At 42.0% G+C, this 22,301-nt stretch overlaps 1 protein-coding gene across 1 annotated transcript in view; it reads left to right on the top strand.

Moving 5' to 3' along the window:
* Window positions 1-22,301, top strand: part of CPNE8 (copine 8) — a 934,223-nt gene that overhangs the window by 830,727 nt on the left and 81,195 nt on the right. Inside the window, exon 17 of the mRNA XM_069229743.1 lies at window positions 5,555-5,657. Within this exon, the coding sequence (XP_069085844.1) occupies window positions 5,555-5,657 (103 nt within the window). The remainder of the gene's footprint in view (window positions 1-5,554; window positions 5,658-22,301) is intronic.

Here is a 22,301-nt window from a genome sequence, read left to right as displayed (position 1 = left end):
AAAAGGGATTCGCCCAAAATTGGCTTTAGTTAACAAGATCATAAATATGCCAATTCCAGAAAACAAAGAGGAACTAATAAAGTTTCTTGGTATGGCTGAATTTTATAATAAATTTGTATCAAAATTTGGTGAGAGAACAAGGAACATGAGAAGTTTATTGAAGAAGGGTAGTGAGTTCTCCTGGAATGACCAATGTTCAAATGAGTTTCATGATATTAAACGTTTACTACACAGTGCAGTTGATTTAGGGAGTTATGATCCAAATGATGAAATCAAATTGATGTGTGATGCCAGCTCCAAAGGCATTGGTGTGGTGTTGATGCAAAGTGCTGAAGGCGTTGATAGGACAATTTTATTTTTATCTAGAAGTTTGAAAGGAGCAGAACTCAATTATTCTGTTATTGAAAAGGAAGCACTGAGTGTTTATTGGACAATAAGAAAATTGAGAATTTTTTTGTGGGGCTGTAACTTTGAAGTCATCACGGATCATAAGCCTCTAAAGGAAGTTTTCAAGAACAAGGGAATTGATTTAGTCTCACACCGCATTCGCAAATGGGTTGTGGCCTTACAAGAGTTTGACTATACAGTAGTTTACATACCAGGGGTACTCAACATACAAGCTTATTGTCTCTCTAGACTATGTAAGCCCTATCTCTCTGAAGAAATAGAGAGTGAGCATGATAGTGTTGATGATGAATGCTTGTTTAGTGATGACTTTGATCAGGATATTAGAGTATGTTTGGTAACGAATGCTGTTATTCAAGAATCAGAATGGAGAGAAGAACTACAGAAAGATATCACCTTACAAAAAGTAATGGAATGTACTAGAAACTGTTGGGGTGTTAAAGGCAGTTTTGGGGAAAACTTGATGCCTTTCTGGCAATAAAGGATGAGTTAGCGATTGTGGATGATATTTTAGTTAGAGGTAGTAAGTTGATTCCCCCTCTTTCTTTGAGGAAGAAATTATTGACACATGCTCATTCTAGTCATATGGGTATTTCAAAAACCAAAGAATGGCTTAGATGTACTTATTTGTGGCCTGCAATGGATACTATGGTAGAGAGAGAGGTAAGGGAATGTCGCTCTTGTGTTCAATCAGACAAACTCTTAAAATGTAGAACACAACCCATGGTGATAAGGGAGGATGCCTTAGGACCTTGGATGGATATAGCCTTAGATATTTTGGGGCCAGTGAGGTTGGGCTCAGTAGACAGGTATGTACTAGTTTCTATTGATATGTATTCAAGATGGCCAGAGATAAAGATAGTAAGTTCAGTGGAATCTAAGGATGTAATTGCCTTTTTAGAGGAACTTTTTGAGAGGGAAGGGTTTCCCTCTTCTGTCCTTACAGACAATGGGGTCCAATTTACGTCAAATGCTACAGAATCCTTTCTAAAGGATAGAAGGATTAAACATAAAAGGGCAGCTTTATATCATCCTGAATCCAATGGGGTAGTAGAACGCTTCATCAAGGTACTTAAAGAAAGTATACAATTGGCACAAAGACAAGGTAGTAAGTGGGAGAGCGAAATAAAAAAAAAAGTACGGGAATATCGCTTGACTCCACACTCATCCACAGGGGTGACACCCTTTCGCTTATTTAAGGGAAGGTTACCTTGTCGTGAGGTAGCTCCTGGTTGGGTACAAGAGAAACGTTTGGGTATGGATCCTTTTTGCAGGGATGTGAATGGATGGAGGAATAAAGAACAAGAGAAAAAAATCTAAGGAAAAAATGGTATGATGCGCACAAAAGTGTAAAAGAAACTAGAATAAATGTTGGAGATTGGGTAAAGATAAAATCTCCTAGAGGGGAGAAAACACATACCAAATTCATAGGTCCATTTAAGGTTTTGAAACTTTTAAAAAATGCAATAAAGACAAATGATCATAAGATATGGAATTTAAACAGAGTGGCAAAATGTGGTATCAGTAGATCAGAGGAGTTTCATAAATCTGTCACTCAGGAGGCAAGTACTCCGGAAGTAATTGATGGTAGGTCTCATGTTGATGCAACAAAGAAGGTGGGTTTAAGACCTGTAAGATCAACACGGAGACCAGAGAAACTAAGAGACTATGTATAATTTTATTTGTTTTCTTGTCTCCAATGATACTATGTTTTTGTCTGTAATGTAAGGGAGGTGATGTGGTATTGTACTCTTATTGTTGTACCAAGTTACTTGTTGATAAGCACTGTACATATACTTGTTTGTATTGAAAGCTCTAATTGCTGTGAACTAGACCGTTCTAAGAATGTGGAACATAGAATGTGAAGAACCTAACAAGGTTCCTCACTTGGGGCAGTTGGAGTGGAAGGTCTTGCTGACAGGATGAGGTTTCTATATATAGGACTTATACTTAAAAAAATAGATTAAACTTTCAAGAAACGGAAGTCTTGATTACTTCACAGTCATTCTTCAGAAAGCAGATCCCACTGGTATGTGGGCTCTTCCTTACACATTCACCAAGCATTCCTGCAAAGGTTCTCGAATGGGAACCGATGCTGAGATTTCTAAAGCAATTCTCTGGCACAGCCATGGACACCTGTGCACCCATTGTTGTGGGTGGCTGTACTGCTGTTGTACCTGTTTGTAGTGGTGAAAGTAAGTCAGAATATGAGGTAAATGGTTGCATTTGGCATGTAACCAAGTATGCGTTTTATCCATATTGCATTTTGTTATCAGTATACCTACCTAGGTACACTTCACAGTTAATATTTCATAACACAACTGTGAGGTAGTAAGAATTCAGAACCAAACTCTAACCTAAGAATAGTCTGAGATGCTTCCTAAAAGTGATGAGTGGGGTTAACCTTCATAGCTCAAGGGTCAGAGAGTTAATGCTGAGGCTGCTGCCACAGAGAATGTTTACTGCGAGCTTAGTAGGCCTTAAACTTCAGATTTCCAGGAGGAGCATGTCTCTACTTCTCAATTCTCTTGATCCAGCAGGGATTGTCAGAATAATAGCTAGGTATAGTGGGCTTTGGGTAGTGGATGGTCTTGACTGTGCAATATATCATATATTGAATTCTTGCTACATGTATCAGCCAGTAGTGGCTCAAGGGCTGCAGAAGTGGTGGGGAGGCCCGGGGGAAGGGATGAATTGGGTGGAGGTAGGAGTGAATAAACATTCAATTTATTAAATACAAAAAGAACACTTACTTTCTCTTTTTCAACACTCCTCTGCAGGCACAGGCTCCCAGCCTGCCCTGTGCCAATCCTGATGCTGCTCAGAACAGCGTCAGGATTGGCTGGGAGCGCCAACTGTCTTGATGGGCTGGAGAGGGTCTACACTGCATGTCTGTTTGGCCGGCCCAAAGCGGACGGCTGGCCAAACACACATGCGCTTTGAAGGCGAAGTGCTGAGCACTCCCCCTCAGTGCACGTCACCCCCGCCGCACCACCCCTTTTAAGGAAAACAATAATAAACATAGCTTATTGTTGTTTTCTTTAAAAGGTTTTGCAGCTGCCGGCGGGGGGGGGGGGGGTGGCGACGCTCCTCCACCCAAATGGAGGAGCTGCCACTGGTTTGAGCCAGTGGGGGATTTTAGTAACATTTGTTTGCTGAGTTAACTGGTTTTGTGTCAGAGTATACAATAGTCTTGAGTAGGGTTGTCCCCAATAAAGATTTTGCAGATAGAATGGAGTTTCCAAAGTCCAATCTGGATAGGACTAGTGAGCAAACAGCCGTTTTGAGATGTTCAGTCTGAATGAGGTACACGTTGTCTTTCAGGAGTAAAGATGAAAATTGGCTGCTTTTGCCACTGTAATGATATTTGGCAAGACTAAGCTGAGCTGAGTGATTTATTGGAGGGTTTGGGTGAAAGAGAGGAGCCTTTTATGCTCAGTGAGGCCAGTAATGGTCAAGATTTCATTATTTAAGGGAAATTGATCCAAGGAAGAATTCTGGTTCTGACAATTGATGAGCTCAATGTTTTCCAGTAGCCAAAATGTGTTGGTATAGGCAGCTTTTTAGGATTGCTATGTCTAGTAGTGTAGAGGTTTTCAGGTAGCAGGTTGGTTACGTCGATAGGTTGATGTACTCTGACACCAGAATTTTTCATACTAACATATGGAGGCTCGATCTAAGGATTATATAAAATAGCAGCCAATATTGAACCCTGAGGAATGTTGTGCCCTGTTTTTGATGTGGCATTTGTAGGTACGTAATTTTTACCGGTACCATTTTGTCATTAGGTATCTGTTAGACAATTAGGAAGAGAACTAGTTCTGAACCTCAGAATTCCATGCCTTTTGTGATTGGTCATGTCAGAGTCTCCATTAATTACATGAGTGAAACATTTTGAAGATTTCCATGTCAATACCTAATCCTGCTCTGAATCCAGATTTATATTTGGTATACTTTGATGAGGAAGGTATTTCATTTGTCTGTGTCTGTTTTCTCAAGTATTTCTCCTAGCCAATTAAGTTTTGATAACTGACTGCATGGTTCTGGGAGGCATTAATGAGCCTGCACCAATTATCTTGAAATACAGAGACATTTTATTTGGTTATTGTGGCTTGGATAAAGTGACAAAAATGCAAATGTAAGATTTTTGACCGATAACTCAAGATCATTTTGTGATGAGTTGTGCTTTTTGTGTGAGCTGTTGAAGATAGATTTTAGATATGCCAAAACAGTGAGCAGATGACATTAGGGGTGATAGTGATTTGCTCACGTATGTGTACCTGTGGATTTTATCTCCATCAATGACAAGTTTATATTCTTTCCTGAGTTTTGGAGTGAGATTGCTTCTTGTTTTTCCAATTAACTGAAGTGTTGGATTGGAAGTGGTCTAATTTTGTTTTTAATTGCACCTGTGCTGGTTGGTCAAAAATGTATAAAATCTTGTTGGTTGCCATTTCATCATTCTGTCTAATGTCTAGGAGGCTGCGTATGGATAAAATGTGGTTTTGGATTGCATATGGGGCGAGTGCTCTCAGTGATTGAACACATCTTTTAATTGTAGGAAGTTTATAGGCTCAAAGATGTGAATGTTAGGGAATATGGAAGGGTATAAGGAAGCTATCAGACCAGTCACTGCTTATAAGGAGACATGACTGGGGTCATTGAAGATCAGATCTAGCCATACCTCTCTAGAATAAATATAACAGATTGGAAAATGGGACAGAAAATGAATAAATATTCTGGGCAGAATTCTGTCATATCAGCGGCAATTCAGTGAGATCGATTTTCGGTCAGTGAGGTCACTGTTGCATTTGAGATCAGAGTCTGGTTGATGTGAGAACAGTGAGCTCGGAATAAGATCAGTAATAATACACAGTGATAATTGAGAATATTGTCAATATTTTAAATATTTGATCTGACTCCTCATCCCAAAACCAAAATATTAAATATAAATACCTGTTATAATTGCGAAGTACCAGGTAAGAAAAAAATATTTCAACCCTAGTCATCATTTGTTTAGCTGTTTGACTTTGACTAACTTAACAATGTTAATGTACCCCTCTGTACTGCATGTACAAAATATGCATTTCAGCCATCAAAGAGCTCCATTCGTTCTTCTGCTATACCAGTCTTTTTTTCTTTTGTTTAGATATGCTTCCTCAGTAAAGGATGGTTCCCAGTATTTCATTCTTCTGATTATTACAGATGGAGTAATATCTGACATGGCTCAAACAAAGGAGTCCATAGTTAATGTGAGTACAGAAAATGTTAATATGTTTACAATGATAAAAAGCTGCATATTTCAGACTTATATTTATCATGTTTTAAGTAATAATGTCTGTGGTTTGATTGTTGCACAGTGAAATAAAAGCTTTGTTAATACAAGGGCCACATTGCTTACAGAATGTGTAGAAGATGACCCATTCAAGTTAATCTGTGCAGTGAATAAATACAGTTAAGTCTTGGTAATTCTAATTGAGCCTCTCCCCAATATGATGTTCAGGCTTTAACCTTTGAAAACCTTACCCTGCAGCTGTTGGGATTTAAGCTCTTAAATATTTTTTCACAGAGTTATACTATCATCTTCATCAGAGAACAACAAAACAAAAAATATGATTAACTATTCATCATGTCCATTGTGACATACGTTTCTACCCTTTAGATAGCATTCGTTGGTAGTTAGCTCAAGTAAGCCATTTCACAAGGCCACCAGACTTGTGTAACTCAGGGCCTCATTTCGAGCACAGTGGCTAGTCTGCAGTAACAAGGATCGTGATCAAGACATTTTCCAGTATATTAGCCCGCTTAGCATCCAAGAACACTAAGTTGCTCTCTATGGGAAGCTGTTCATGTCAAAATTTCAGAAATCCATATGGGACACCTGATATGCATGGCATGCTGCAAAATGAATGAGACATATAAGAATGAATGTAATATGTGTCAAAATAAATATGATACCTGGCAGAATAAATCTGACTTGTACCAGAACAAATATGAAACATGGTAGAGTAACATGCTTCTTATTGATTCATATGAATAACACACTTTGAATTGAACGAGAGATATACTGAAATATATATCAGTTACACTGAAGTGAATATGGCCGTCACTGGAAAAAATATAGCAAGCACCGAAATTAACACAATATCCATCAAAAAGCATGGGACATTTCTTGAGAAGACTGACGTATGCCAATAGCATTATGACGTAAGCTGAAATGAATATTACAGATTGAAATGAATATCAGTTACAGCAGTGAATATAATATATTCTGAAAAGTGTACACACACATACACACAGAAAATATCATACCGGAGAAGGAGCATTACACACGTTGTATTGACTATGAATTGTGATGAAATTAACATTACTGAGATTGGAATCAAGTATACAGAAATTAATATGACATGATTTAAAAAGAATATGACTTGTCTTGAAATTAATAAAAGTCCCATTGAACTGAATTTGAAATGCCGTGAATTGAAAATGACCAACAATTAAATTCCCATGACATTTGTCAAAATGAATATGGCATGCATTGACCTTAATACGATGCATAGTGAAATAGATATGACATATCTTAAAATGGATATGCTGCATGGTAAAATTAATATGACAAATCTTAATATGGTTATGACATCCGTTAAAACAAATATAACACTGATTGAAAGGAATATGACACGTTACCATTCATATGACATACTAATATGAGTATGAGCTTCATTGTCATTAATAAATTATGATTTTAAAATAAATGAGTAACTTTGAAAAGAAAATATGTATCAAAATGAATATGCCTTGCTTTGAAAGTCGTTTTGTTAAAATTAATATAAGTTTTAATATGAATGCAACATCCATTGAAAGGAATATGACACATGCTAAGCTGAATATATGTGCTGAAATTAATATGAGACCCATTGAAATTAATTCAATAAGCATTAAAATGCATATGACAAATGCTAAAATTCCAATGGCACTTGTTAAATTTAATATGGCATGCTCCAAAATTAATAGGAGACACATGAAAATAAATCTGACATGTATTGATATAGTTATACCATGTTGAAATGTAAATGAATCATGCAAAAATGAATATATCAAGTGTGTATGTGAATATGGCATCCATTGAACTAAATATTACATTCATTGAAAAGAATATGATGTGTTGAAATGAATATGAACCACTTTTAAATGAGTATGAAACCTGTGGAAACTAATGTGGCCCACATCAAAATTAATATGGCATTCATTAAAATATAAGACACATTTTGAAATGATTATGAAACTATGTGAGATAAATGTGGCATACATTGCAATGAGTAAAGCACATATTGAAATGAACACGTGCCATGTTTAAATAAATATGACTTATGTTTAAATGAAAATGGCATATATTGAAGTTATGCTTTAAAATTAATATTAGATACTGAAATTAATATCACATATTCTGAAAGTATATGGTATGGACCAAAGTGAATTAATTAAAATGAATATAGAAAATATTTAACCGAATTTAAAAGAAAGAAACATCCATTACAACGCATCCATTACCACGCATAGGTTTACCAAGCAGGTAAGTACCACAAAGGTAAGTGTTTCTACCTTTACCACACAGTAGTTACCTATGTAGGTAAGTATTTTCTTAATTAACATACCTTTTTTAGGTGCAGCTAGAGGTAAAGGGAGATAAGGGTGATTTTAGGGCTTGAAGGTAGGTAGACTTAAAGGGAGACAAGGGTAATGTTAGGATTTAGAGCACGGCACAGGTGTATAGTGGAGTGGCGTAGTGACCTGGTTTACAGTGGAATGGGTTAGAGTGGAATACCATGAAGTGGAGTTGTGCAGATTCGAGTGGCATACAGTGGAGCCTAGAGATGAGTAATGTAGAGTGGAGAAGCATACAGTGGAATAGAGTACAATAGTGTATAGTGAAGTAGTGTACAGTGGAGTAGGGTAGAGTGGAATACCATACAGTGTAATCGCATGGAGTGGACTTATGTACAGTGTAATAGTGTAGAGTGGAGTGGCATACGGTGGAATAGCGTATGCTGGGGTGGCGTACAATGGTATGGCATGGAGTGCCAAGAAGTGGAGTGGCGTAGGGTAGGATAGTGTGCACTGGAGTGGCATACAGTGTAATATAAAAAAGTGGAGTGGTGTATAATGAAGAGGCATACAATGGCATTGAGTAGATTGGGGTATGCATGTAGTTGAAATATAGCAGAAATTTAGATTATGCTGTGCAGAGTAATGCAAAACATCAAATTGTGCTTCCTTGCATTTCTCCAGATTTACCAAACAACGCAGGGCCACACTTGGTGGCCTGGATTGCTTTGTTCATATGACTTAAGTATTGTGTTTCTCATGCAGCACCATGTGTGATGCAAGAGTAATCGAATACGATACTACAGATAGGCCTTAATTACATATTGTGCCAGCTATACCACTGTTACTTCACTATAAAGCATGGTACATGGTGATGTATGAATGGCTAATGGTTATCTTTACAAAATTAAGACAGTGATATTGTTTTTAAATACAGTTTGACTGTGTTCTAGTTATGGGCCCAAATATAGGTAACTAGTAGGTTTTATTGTTGTTCACTACCTATTACTACTTTATCAAAGTGGTAATAGGTAGGGACTTTTTTAGTATATTTTTTAACATATTTTTAGAACAGGTTTAGGGTGCAACATGCTAGTCCCTAGCAAGTATGTTTTTGTTTAAAAAAAATGTTTTTTTGTTTTAAATCGTATGTAGCATAGGAATTTCTAGGTATTACTACAGTACTACATAGACATTTTTAATAATTAAATATGTCCAAAATTGTAAGTGCACTGTAGTACACTATATTGGTGAAATATGGAGTATTATGATGTTTTTTTTCCCACTTTTGGGAAAGAGGCGGTTAAGGAGAAAGGTGTGATGAATGCAGGTGATAAATGGGTCATGAGGGCAATTGAAAGTGTAGATAGGGATGAGTGATAAGGAATGAAGAACAGAGGAATGAGGTGTGAGGGATTAGACTGTCCCAAAATAGTCCGAATGGTATACATTTTAGGACATCACAGTTTGTCAATTTCACTCATCACACAAAGCAAAAAGAAAAAGTGAACCACAAGAGATAGAGAATCAGTGATTACGGGTAAGCAGTGAGGAAGAATAAAGGAAGTATGAGGGAAGAAGAATGAGTGATGGGGTGTATGAGATAAGGAGTGACTGAGGGATGAGGGAGTGGAGATGAGACATGAAGATGGGTTAAGAGGAATGGGACTGGCAGATGAGGCCAGGAGGTAGGAGTGATGTATGACAGAAGATTTGAGAAATGAGGGGTGAAGAACAAGGGGTGATGACTGAGGGATGATAGTGAGCAATAAGGAAGTCTTAAAATGGGATTAGGAACTCCACTTTTGAAGGATGAGAAGTGAGGAATGAGACATGAAGTGTGAGAGCGGAAGACTGAAGGTTCATTAGTGATGCTTCAGTCAGGGATGAAGAATGAGGGAACAGTGAAGAATGATGATAGAGAAAATCTGATGAATATAGATATCTGGGTCATATGGAGGGATGGATAAGGATATCCTGAAATGGTCAGGGTGTGTGGACAGTTTAGGAAATCATAATTTATCCATTGTCACTGTTGAAGGGTGGATGAGTGAGCTGTAATGGATTAGCGCTGTAGAGCAAACAAGGAGGAGTCAAGAATGTAGACTGAGGGATGAAGAGTGAGGAATGTCCGGTAGGAGAGAAAAATAAGGGCTGAGGATTGAGTCATGAGGACTGAGGAAGAAGGAGAGTGAGAGATGAGATCAAAGATGAGAGGTGAGGGTTGAGGAGTGAGACTGGAGGAAGGGGATAATTAAAAGTGAGGGATGAGAGTTTACAAATGAAAAATTAATGATGAGGCGTTAGATATCAAAGAGGAGCATTGAGGCGTACTGGATAATAAAGAGGATTGATGGTTGATTTAAAAAGTGTGTGAATCGAAGAAAGAGTAGTGAGGGTAAGAGGGTACAAACGAGGAAAGAAAACTGAGGAATGAGATGTAAGTGATAAGCATGTCGTAAAACGGGCAGTGTGGTATACAGTTTAAGGATTCACCATTTGTGTGTTTCATTAGTTTCTCAGAAGAAGAGGTATGAGCAGCGGGGATAACCTCTAAGTAAAGAGAGGTGAGGAATGAAGTGTGACAAGTAAGTGATGAAGAGCGAGTGGATGAGTAGGAAATAACGAGATGGAGGATCTGGAGGGACAGCTCTGGGACTAGGGCTCAAGGATGAAACATTAAAGCATAGGTTGAGTGATGTAGAGTGAGGGATGTGAAAGGAAGAGAGGTGAGAGATGACATATGAGGAATGGAGGAAGGCTGGTAGATAGTGATGGATGAGGAGGGATGGTTGAGGAAAAGAAGTGAGCACCAGAAGGGCATTTATGGTATGATTTATATTTTGGCAGTCTGCCCGCCCTCTGCCATTGCCACAGAGTTATTACTCTGTCGCACTAAGAGGTGCTCACTGCCAAATTTAAAAATGTCTACCGGCCCGGTGGACATTTCAGGCACTGACAGGAAACATCATTCCCTCTCTGCCAACATTTAAATTGGACCCTAAACATGATAGAATTGAAGCAAAGAATGAGGAGTGAAGAAGGAAAGGGTTGGGGAAGTCAGGAGAAAGGTAGGATGAGTAGTGGATAAGGACTGACGCACGAGTGTTAAGGAGTGAGAGGGGATACATGAGGAATAAAGGATGTGACGAGATGAGGGATGTGGTTTGATGAATAAGAACTAAGATGAGACGTAAGTTAACTATGAAAGTAATGAACGAGGGGAAAGGATGAGAAGTGAGCGAGAGCTGAGGACTGACGAGTGAGGTATAAGGAATCAGTTAAGGAGGATGAGGAGTAAAGGATGAGTAGTGAGAAATTAAAAATAGGGATTAGGTGCTGTGGAGTAAAGTGAGAGATTCAAAATGAGGGATCCGACATGAGGTATGGATATTGTGTAGATGGGAAGTAATTAATGGATGATAAATGTGGACATTAGGAGTCAGGGATGATGAGGACATGATTAGGGGTAATAAATGACAAGTGAGAAATGAGTAGAGCGGACGAGGGCTGGTTAGTAAGTCAGAAGGAGTGAGAGATGGAGCTTGAGGAGTGAGAGATGGGAAATGAGGAGTAAAGGATGATTACTAAAACCTTATGAATGAGGAAATTAGGTTGAATAGTAAGGAATAACAAATCAAAGATGCAGAATAAGACATTCAGCCTGGCTAGGTCCAAGATGGCAGACCTGCCACACTCTGAAATCGGCACCCAGAAATGGATAAAAAGTGTTGGTGACAGCAGTGTGGAGACTGCGTGTCAGTTGGTGCTGCCTGAATGGCCCATCTTCTGGATGCGATTCCATGTAAAAAAGCTGGGCTCTGGCCCACTTTGTTACCTCTTTAGTGATGTCAGACAGCAGCCCATACAGCAGGCACTGGGGAGGATATATAAGCAGACCCATGGAAACAGGTGAGACGATCTTGTGGAGCTCCGGGCCTTCTTGGTCAGGACTGGGTTGCCCTCATCCAGGCCTGATGCTGATGCAGGTCATAGGTAAAGACAAGTAGAAGTTAGATATAATAGGGGAGATGCGGAAGGGCATTATGTTTGGGAACATGTGATAGTGTTGTGCAGTTCTTAAGTTTCCTTGCCCTCAAGTCTTTTGAATGGAATATCCCCCTTACCAACCTCTGTTGCTGCAAGCGATGGATACCGTGCTGGTCTAGGTTTCTTGAGATGCTGCCCTTTTATCAAGTAGTTTCCAGTACCTTAACACATTTCCCCCCACTGTTGTAAAAGCTAAGTGAATGTCTTTTGGCCTAGCATTTTTATGTAACTGCTGCATAGCATGCAGTTACTAGACTCTCGTCAAAATTACAAGGGGCTCGTTAATTCTGATTGGCCCATTAACAGTGTTTCTGTGGAGGTATGTAAAATAGATTATTACTGTCTCCTCGGAAAGGGCGCTCATTTTCCTATAGAACCAGTCAATTTTATCAGAGCGCTGAATGACGTGGTTTTTGCTCTTCCTCTTAATTTTTACATTCTTTAAGCAAAGGACAGAGTCTAAGATGAAGAGATATCAGCGGCAAAACTATTTTTTTTTTCCATCAACGTGTATGCAGTCTCTTCATTTCCTGCTTTCAGCAATGAGTGAATAAATTCATATTTAATCTCCCTTCTTAATAAATTGCACTATTGTACTGTATTTTACTGTGCTGTTGCAAAAGGCTACTCATTAAGGTTTAAAGAACCGTTCTGTGCTTTATCTTTCTATATACCTGACACCTTCTAATATTAGATTTTCCTATTTGTATGTTTAGCTCGCTTAGATAACAAAAGTCCAAGTTCTAGAACAAGTTATCTGTTTTTGTCTTATTATTCCGCTCCCAATTTGTGTTTCTTCAGATCCATGTATTTAATTTTTAAAACTGATGCTAAAGGTTCAACATCTCATGGCTTTTATGTGGCTACAGACTCTTTTGTTTCTAGTAACCATTTGCACCATTAACTTCCCTTAGGACGTTCTGAAGTCAAACGCAGCCATTTTACATCTGACCATGCAATACAGAGGACACTTGCATCATGCACTTAAGAGTGATGAGTAGATGAGTAGGTTTCATGTAGACAACTAGAGGCACCGGGGATTTACGTCCCCCTAAGGACTGACACCTGAGGTAGTGCTTCTGTCACTGGACTGGAGACCAACTGTAACTTAATGGCACTGAAAGGACACACAGAAATCGCCACACCAAGATGCTCTCCCTTTGCACATAAACACACACAATATACCTTCATCCTTAATGATACACAGTGATAGACATGCACAAGAAAATATTTAACTTACCACATACATAGTACACATCCATACAGTCACTGTAACACGGTTTGTTGTATTTACACTTCACTTGGAGGTATGATTTTCTTTATTGGTCGGTCAGTCTTCTACACTGAGCCATCCAGCCGGATCCTAGAAGAAACCCGTCTCGTCTGGAATAGACTTGCAGTCTATCACTCTTCAAGGATTCATTTACATGAACTGCATGCATTGCTATCACATCACACCCAAATATCACAACCTTCTCTTCACTCAGTAGAGGACGTAAACAAATCACACCAAGAGCTACAGAAGCATTTTGAGAAAGATGAACAATACAGTTTTAAAGCCAGAAAACCAGTAGGATCTCAGCATTCCAGGATACTCTCCAATTTTTGAGCGTGGTAAAACGTTTGCTTATTTAAGATCTATATTTTTGCTGCACTAAGGTTATCACATCTCCACTCTATTGTGAAAGACGGATGAGCAATTTATAACCAACTTTTATACGAACCTACTGCATTACTATCTCTGCCTTGGGTTTGAGGTATTAGATCCATAAAGGTGACGCTTACATCCGTGATGTTAGTTTTGTGTATGTGCCACAGTTGCCAGTATTCAAACTTGCCCGGATATTGTCTCAGTATTTTTCATCCACATGATTTTCTCTTCAAATGATTAAGTGGAAAGTAGATCTGAAAAAGGAGCTTGAGCACTGAGAGCTTTATGGCCAATAGGGATGGTGGGTGCTGGTTTTACAGTTGTGCTAAATCTGTTATTACAATTCACATATTTACCAGATTAATATCCATTATGTACAGTCAGTATATGGTACATATACGGGAAAAAAGACAAATTGTGAAATGAAGAAGCAAATAGTATATGAGAAAATGTTTCTCAAATGATCTAGCACGTTTACGACAGTGCCTCAAAACCGCAACAGCCTTATCTTCAACGTCCATCCAGCCCACAACAAAAGAGGTTCTTGTTCAAGGCTAGCTGTAAAACCATTCTTATTGGCAGATCTACTGAACACTTCTTAATGATCTATCCTTGCTACTTAACTGAAATAAACAGAATGTCTTTACTTCACTCAGACACGAAAATGCAAGAGACTCAGTAACAGCCATGATGTTTGCTGCGCAACGTATATAACAGTGTGACAAAGACGCCTGTCAGTTCTTGGCTATTGGTTTTAAAATATTATCTTGAAATCCTTTGGTTCAAGACCCTCATGTACAAACAACTATGGCGGTCATTCTGACCGCGGCGGTCGGCGGTCCCTGCCCGGCAAGCGGTTCCTGCCGAAAGACCGCGGCGGCCATTCCGGCTTTCCCGCTGGGCCGGCGGGCGACCGCCAGAAGACCGCCAGCCAGCCCAGCGGGACAGCCCCTTCAACAATGAAGCCGGCTCGGAATGGAGCCGGCGGAGTTGAAGGGGTGCGACGGGTGCAGTGGCACCCGTCGCGATTTTCACTGTCTGCACAGCAGACAGTGAAAATCTTTGTGGGGCCCTGTTAGGGGGCCCCACGGCACCCGTTCCCGCCATCCTGGTTCTGGCGGTGGACACCACCAGAAATAGGCTGGCGGGAAGGCGGTCGGAATCCCAATGGTGGTGCTGCAAGCAGCGCCGCCATGGCGGATTCCCTGGGCCAGCGGGAAACCGGCAGGAAACCGCCGGCTCCCCTTTTCTGACCGCGGCTTTACCGCCGCGGTCAGAATCGCCCAGGAAGCACCGCCAGCCTGTTGGCGGTGCTTCCGCCGCCCTCCGCCATGGCGGTCATGGACCGCCAAGGTCAGAATGACCCCCTATATTTCTTGCAAACCTGCTTTGTACAAAGACCGATGCAGAGGCCGCTTTCAAACTGAATCAGTACATCTGAAAATGAGGCATGGTCTCTGGACACCAGATTAAGTAGGATACAACCCATGACAAGACAGTTTAGCAAGGTTTAAAAATGACTCTCGAAAATACTCTATGACAAAGCGGCTTGACCATTCTTTACTCAAAGAATCCACTACTCTTTTTCTCACTTCCATTTTTCTGGTTTGAGTTAGTGTGTGTGTATGTGTGTGCGTGTGTGTGTGTGTATGTGTCTGAAGTACTCCGCAATGTACTGTGGGAACAGAAAACAAAACTATAGGTAGCGTGGCAAGAAACACAAGCCTAGTTTTGGGCTTTGTGCTTCAGTGGGTGGACAGACACCTCAGTACTTGTAGAAGTTACACGTAGGCAGATCGAGGAAGGCAAAAATCTGGGTTGACCCTGCAGAAAGGCTCCAGGTCCCAGCTCCAGCATGCCCCCTCGCACCCAAAAGTTAACGTAAATTAAAAGTACTTGAACAGTGACCCTCCTCTGCAGAGGCACTTGTCAGTTTTGTGCCCTGCTAAACCTGGTTGGATCCCTCTGTTGGCACTATCCTGAGCCACTGGATTGAACCATGGGGCCCCTTCTCCTCATCTGTGGACTCCATCTGTGAGACTCCTAACCTTAGTTTGCTCACAGATGCATCCTTGTGGGCAGACAGTACTGCCATTTCCAACAGGATGATGTGGCCCATTTAGCCCATTTAATCAGACTTCTTTCCCCAATACAAAGCAAACTCTGACCATGAGAACAACAATGAACAGACACCACTGACTGATCCATGTCCAATATGACCACTCCAGTCAAAAGTTAGGGTAGACTAATTAATACCTTCATGGGGTTCCCTGCTAAAGCGATAGAACATGAATAGTGGCCCTGTTCTGCAGACACACTTGTCAGGTCTTTGCCCTTATAAACCTGGCTAGATACCTCGATTAACACTCTCCTGAGCCCCTGAATTGAACCATGGGGACCCCTCTTATTTATCTGTGGACTCATCTATGAGCCTCCTAACATTAGTTTGCTTACAGATGCATCCTAGTGGGCAGACATAACCGGCATTGCCAACAGGGTGATGTGGCCCATTCAGCCCCTTGAATCATAATTCTGTCCCCAACACAAGGCAAACTCTGACCATAAAGACAAAAATGAACAGCAGCTTCTGACAGCTGTCAGTTTCAAGAGCCAGGCTGCGGGCACCTTGGGCAGGCCTCGCTTCCAGCTGGCAAGGAATTCCCTTCTTGCTCTTCTGGTTTGCTGGTCTCTGAGGTTTCTCAGGGGGATTGCTGGAGTTGGGGACAGACAACAGCTCCAGGAGTTAGGCACCCTACCTCTACTCTTGTTGCCACCAGTCCATGGGTGGTATCCTGAGGCTAGCCTTTCAGCTACCCAGGATCTGTATCATGAGGCTAAACAGGTGCTTGTGAAGCCACGACTTCCAGCGGAAAATCACCACCCCCACTAAAGCTGACACAGTGTCATGCAGGGTCCTGCCTGGTGCAAGTCTCCTGTCCTAAGTCCGTGTGACAGCACAGGCAGCACCTCCAGGCCAGAAGTGCACTCACTAGGGTCAATCTTGGGGTGATCTTCTGTCAGAGCTGGCAACCCCTGATCCACTGGCGTTCCCACTGTGGTCTGTCTCCACTTCCTGCCTCTCTAATTTGGCCTCCATAATCTTCATTTGGTAGTACTACTCCCAGAAACCTAAGCTTTCAGTCCCCTATGGGTGGCTGTCCCTCCCAGCTCTTCTAACATCGGTGGGACACCAAGTCCATAGGGTGGACAAAGGCTTGCCATGGGACTGGGTTACCCTACACACCCTTCCAGTGTACTGATCTGGGGGAACTAGTCTTTCCATCTCCATGGTCGGACTGGCATCAGTAGCCTTCAGAGCAGTGACAGGAGTCCCATTTAATGTAATCCGATTGGAGTGACGATCCCCATCCTCCGGGATCACAAGTCCACCCTCTGAGTGTATCTTCCAACCTAGGGAAACTAGAGTATTTTCTACCCTGTGCTCCTAGGGTCTACCTCCCGCTAAAGCTACAACTGTCCCAGTTCCCACCAGTGGGTGGTTTCTTAGGTCAGACAGAGTCCCCATGCATGTGTCTTACTTGGGAACAAGCTAAGCACTGGGGTTGGAAATAGGGGCCTCTGAACCACTGCCTGCTAGTACCTCCCCCCGTTTCTCAGAAGGGACATGGGAACCCTTTCCCGCACTTTATTATGGGACCATTTCCTGTACCTTATTCTGGGACCTGTCTGTGTCACCTTGGACATCCCCGTTACTCTGCTAGGGTGAACCTCGACCACCCTTCTTAGATTCGCTTTCAAGAACCTTTTTGTGAACCCTGCTGTTAAATCAGCATTCCGTCTCCTTCACAAGGTCAATGAGGTTGAAGTCTTATCAGGTGTTGGAGCAGCACTGCAAAACAACTACTGAACATGTGGTGTCTTGCGATCAGATTGTACAGCTCATTGTAATTTCTCACATTACAACCCTTCACCAAAAATCCATGAAATCCTTGCAGGACTGGCTTGACAGCTTTTGGCTGTCTCATAACTTTAACCTGTACATCTCAGTGGTAAGACTATACTTCCTGATAAGGGCTTCTTTCATAAGCAGGTACTTCCCCTAGGGCCAACAAGGAATCCCTCCCCTCATTAAGTATATGCCTCCAGTGTCTAGTTCCTCAATCCTCATCAGGGACCCTAGCATTTCCAGGGGTACCCCATATGCCTGAATCCACTTATCTATATCATCCCTCATCACAGTTAGACACCAGATCCTTGGGTATGTGGACCATTTTGTCTCCATTGGACACAGTATTGTTGCTACCACAGTTAAACTAATGCAGATTTTCTGAGATAATGTATGTGCTAGAGACAGCACCCGATCAGCAAAACTGGTGCATCAACCCTGTGTGGGGCTGTACATGGTTACAGGGATGTTCATGATATTGTCCTTTTCCTTCTCCGAGTGGTTTTGGCTCCCACAGGTATGCTTCTCTGAACATCACAATGTAAATCTAAGAACATGAGTATTAGGTACAGTGCATTATGAGAGAACACTAATTTGAGTGGCTCCTGTATGCACAGTAATCTTTGTTGCCACAATTTTGATACCTTAGCTTTCAGAAAGCAAATCTCTGTCCGTCTCTAGTGAATGTTGTGCCTGTTGCTCAGGACAGAACTCTGCTTATAGTTCAGCTGCAAACCTGTTGACTTCTACACATCAATGTGCAGTGGACAGTGAACTGAAGCCATTTTAGGTGAGCTGTGTTCCTAAAATGGGAGTAAAATTAACTCATGGATGTACAGAAGATATTGGTGCCTTCCAGAAGGATCTTAAATGACCTATAATGGCCCTGTGGGTCATAGCGGGATCATCCATCACAGAAAAGTCATTACGATTGAGGTTACACATACATATTGCTTTGAGAAGGGCACTAAAGTAGTAAAAGTGCAGAAAATGCATTTGTTTTCCAGTTTCTACTTATTCGCTTTAGTGGTTTATTGATTGCAATAAGTATTAACATTAACTGAAAACCAGAAACCCTAATTATGCTTCGCACTCTGCACATGCAATTCTAAAATAAAAAAAGGTTTAAATCGACTAAATTGTGGGGTCATAGGAATATATCTAACTGCTCTATGTGGAGGTGGTGGTACTGTTTACGTAGATGTGTATTATTATTTTTTTGGACAGTGTGCAAGCAGGATTATACAAACATACTGCTGCTGGTGTTTCACTTCTGCTATGATAAAGTGGCATGATGTCTCCTTTAATATATATTTTAGTCAATTCACAATCTGAATCAATTATATGATCGAGTGGTAGAAGTACAGCTAAATACTGTTTATGCTAGTGGCATTTTTCATGCAATCAAATGTCTAGCAAATGTAGTTTCACATTAGGTGGTCTGCTAGCAGGTTTATGCATAGATGTGCACGTCAGATTCAATTCCATTGTAATTTAGGTGCAAGGAAGGTGGGTATAGACATTGTGTATACAGACATGGGGCCATCGCATTCTATTTTGTTTTAGCATGCTGCAGGAATGTTTATACTTGCATGTTCAGTAAACAGAATTTCTGATTAATCCTTCTAACCACAGAGTATTCCCTTTTAGAATATACCCCAGGTGCCAGATTGGATCTGAAAACATTTTGTAGCAGTGCTTCTGTGTGTGGCTAGGTAGTGCTGTGCAGATCTGTAAAGGCTTAAATCAGACCTACAGGTGACAGAACAGAAGCACATATAATTCCCGCTCCTTTGTGCCTACGACAATTCCTGCCTGAATCTGGAGTTCATAGGATTTTGATGATTTCCAAAATGAAATCCAGTGTGCAAGGAAATGATGTCCCCTCCTATAACTACAGGCTTCAAACCAGGTCTCGGCTGCAGAAAACAGATGTCAGTCACAGACCTGAAAACCAATATGCAAGAGAATGTCATCTCCCAAAATAGCAGGTTTTAAAATCTTGCAAGAACTGTAGCAAACAAATATCTGTGGCAGATCCTCATCACGTTTGTCTTTGGTGCCTTGGGTCAAGCCATATCTCTAAGGCTTGCTGTGACTGTGTGCCGAACTCGAAGGCCATACAATACGTCAAGGCTAAACTCAATGTCGCCAAACAAAGGAGGACTCCACAACGAGTCTGGTCCAAGTGGAAGGGTCTGTCCTGTTCTGATTCCAGAAGTTGCAGGAGTCATTTCTGAGGTCAGCCGTTATCGCAGTCCACGTTTTTCAGTAAGTCAAAGAAAATCACAAAAAATTTAACCTGGATTCCGAAAAAAATCCAAGGAGAAGCTACACCTTCCGGCCAATCACATACCTCTGAGAAAGCGTAATGGCATCACCATGCCTCTTAATCTCACTCCCAAAGTCGCCTGACATCTCAGCCTATCCTGCAACTTGTCCTACACAACTTAAACAAAAGTTTCCAGGGTCGTCTGCAACACCAAGGCAGATTAAAGATTTTCGGAAGGCTATTCTCCAACCCTTCACATCCTTAACAACTCTCTCTGTTGCTCCTTCAGGTCCCAGGGAGCTTAGAGGCCCTCCATTTGGGGTGCCACCAGCGAGTTTGCCCTCAAAGCCATTTGGTCCCTCCACATATACCACTGGATCTCATCGGCTCCTGTTCCGACTCCACCACGGGTGCCACGTTCCATGCTGGTTCCCAGAGCCTCAACGCTGATTTGAATTCCATCAACACCTGACAACGAAGTACCTATTCTGCTGTCTGACTACAAATCAGTGCCACTACAATGGAGGATGCGTTCAGCTTCAATAAAAATGCCCCCTGCTGGACTTGCCAACCCCCTGAAGGAAGGACACATACATAGCATTCCTTATTTGCCACAGATTAGAATGTGCTTGACGAATGGGGCAACCATGCCACAATTCGTAGTATGATCTTCAAGAGGCCAGTAACTAGCTTGGCCTTCAGATCTGTGAATGCCAGCTGCCTCCTCGGCCACTATTCCCCCACTCTTTGGGTCTCAGTGGCTATAACCCTCCCAGGTGTTTCAGATGACCTCTAACCTGTCCTCATCTAAGCCATCGCAGACAGTCATGATGCAGCCAAGTTCCCAATTCGAGAGGGCCTGGCTGAGGTCTACTGGTTTTCGAGCTAAACCTTTTATGGACATGCCCCTTCGACAGGACCTATACTTTTAGGGAAAAGGCAGATTCTACATTGGAATGTTACAAGGTGAGCATGGCCACAGCACACTCCATTGGGCTTATGTGCCCCCACCTTGCCAACCACATCAGCCCTACCATTTCTTTTGCAGCTTCGGCTAAGCTACCCCAAACTGCCAACCCACCCAGCCTCAGCCAGGTGCACAGCAGTTTTGCAGTGCCCACTGCTTCTGTGGTGAGGGTCAGTGAGCTACACAGCCCACTGCCCCTCACATCCCCACCTACCAACCTCCTTTAGCATGCTCTTAGTGGAACACAGCCACCCAGTAGGAGGCAATAGCCCAGGACATTCAGCCTAGCCTTTAAGGTTCTGTCGTGGATTTCAGTGAGGTCAACTCTGAAGCTGCTAGGTCTCGTGACCTCCTGCATTCTGCTAGCCAAGCATGCCAGGTGGTATATGCAGGCTCTACAGTAGGATCTGAAGTCTCAATGGCCCAAGCATCGAGGGGACCTCTCTGACCACTTCCAGATTTCAAAGGAGACTGTGAAAGATCTGCAGTAGTGGTTACTGGACTGGAGTTGGGTCAGCTGCAGACACCTCTCTCTACTCCCAGAGTTGACAGTGGTCACTGATATGTTCCTTCTGGTTTGGGCTGGCCCTTTGGGAGAGGTAGGGATTAGAGACCTTCAGTATCTAGCAGAGGCACTGCTCCACATCAAACTCCTGGAGGTGAGGGCCATCCGGTTGGCACTGAAAGCCTTCCTTCCATTCAAAGGGAGGCTGGTCTTATGGACAACACTGCACCATGTACTATTGCAGCAAGCAGGGCAGTGTTAGGTCCTGGATCCTGTGTCAGGTGGTGCTACACCACTGGAAATAGCTAGACCATCAAGATTCCTGGTGGTGAACCACGTGGCAGGATCTTTGAATGCCAGGATAGACAAGCTTAACTGTCTACGCTTTGCAGATCAGAAATGGCAGTTACACTCTGAAGTGGCGCAAAGTCTCTTTCTCAAATGGGCAAAACCTTGGCTAGATCTGTTACCTGCTGCTGACAACGTGCAGGGTCAGTAGTTCTGCACATTGGAGTTTCAAAGGCACCTCTTGCTAGGAGCTGCATTCCTCCTAGAGAGTAAACCGTGACTCCTGTATGTCTTCCCACTGATACCACTTCTGCCCCAAGTTCTGGAGAAGATCTGGACTGATTGCCTGAAGTAATTCTAATAGGCCCGTATTGGATATGGATAGTATGGTATTGAAAAATTCTGAGCCTGGGCACCTGTACCTGCCCTCCAATCATGCTTCCCCTCTGGGCGGACTTGCTATCACAACAACAGGGCAGGGTTCTGTACCCAGGCCTTTGCAATCTCCTCCTTCATGCGAGGAGACTGAGCAGCGACATTTAACCCTTCGACCTTCCTTCGGAGGTGGGGAATGTCATCTTTTCACTCAGGCATCCCTTGACAAAATCTGTATATATATGATACAGATTTGTGGATGGGTGCACCACATGC

Source organism: Pleurodeles waltl, chromosome 4_1 (assembly GCF_031143425.1).
Source record: "Pleurodeles waltl isolate 20211129_DDA chromosome 4_1, aPleWal1.hap1.20221129, whole genome shotgun sequence".
In the NCBI taxonomy this organism is placed as follows: domain Eukaryota; kingdom Metazoa; phylum Chordata; class Amphibia; order Caudata; family Salamandridae; genus Pleurodeles; species Pleurodeles waltl.
The sequence above is the reverse complement of the archived record's forward strand: the minus strand, read 5'-3'. Positions and strand labels throughout refer to the sequence as shown.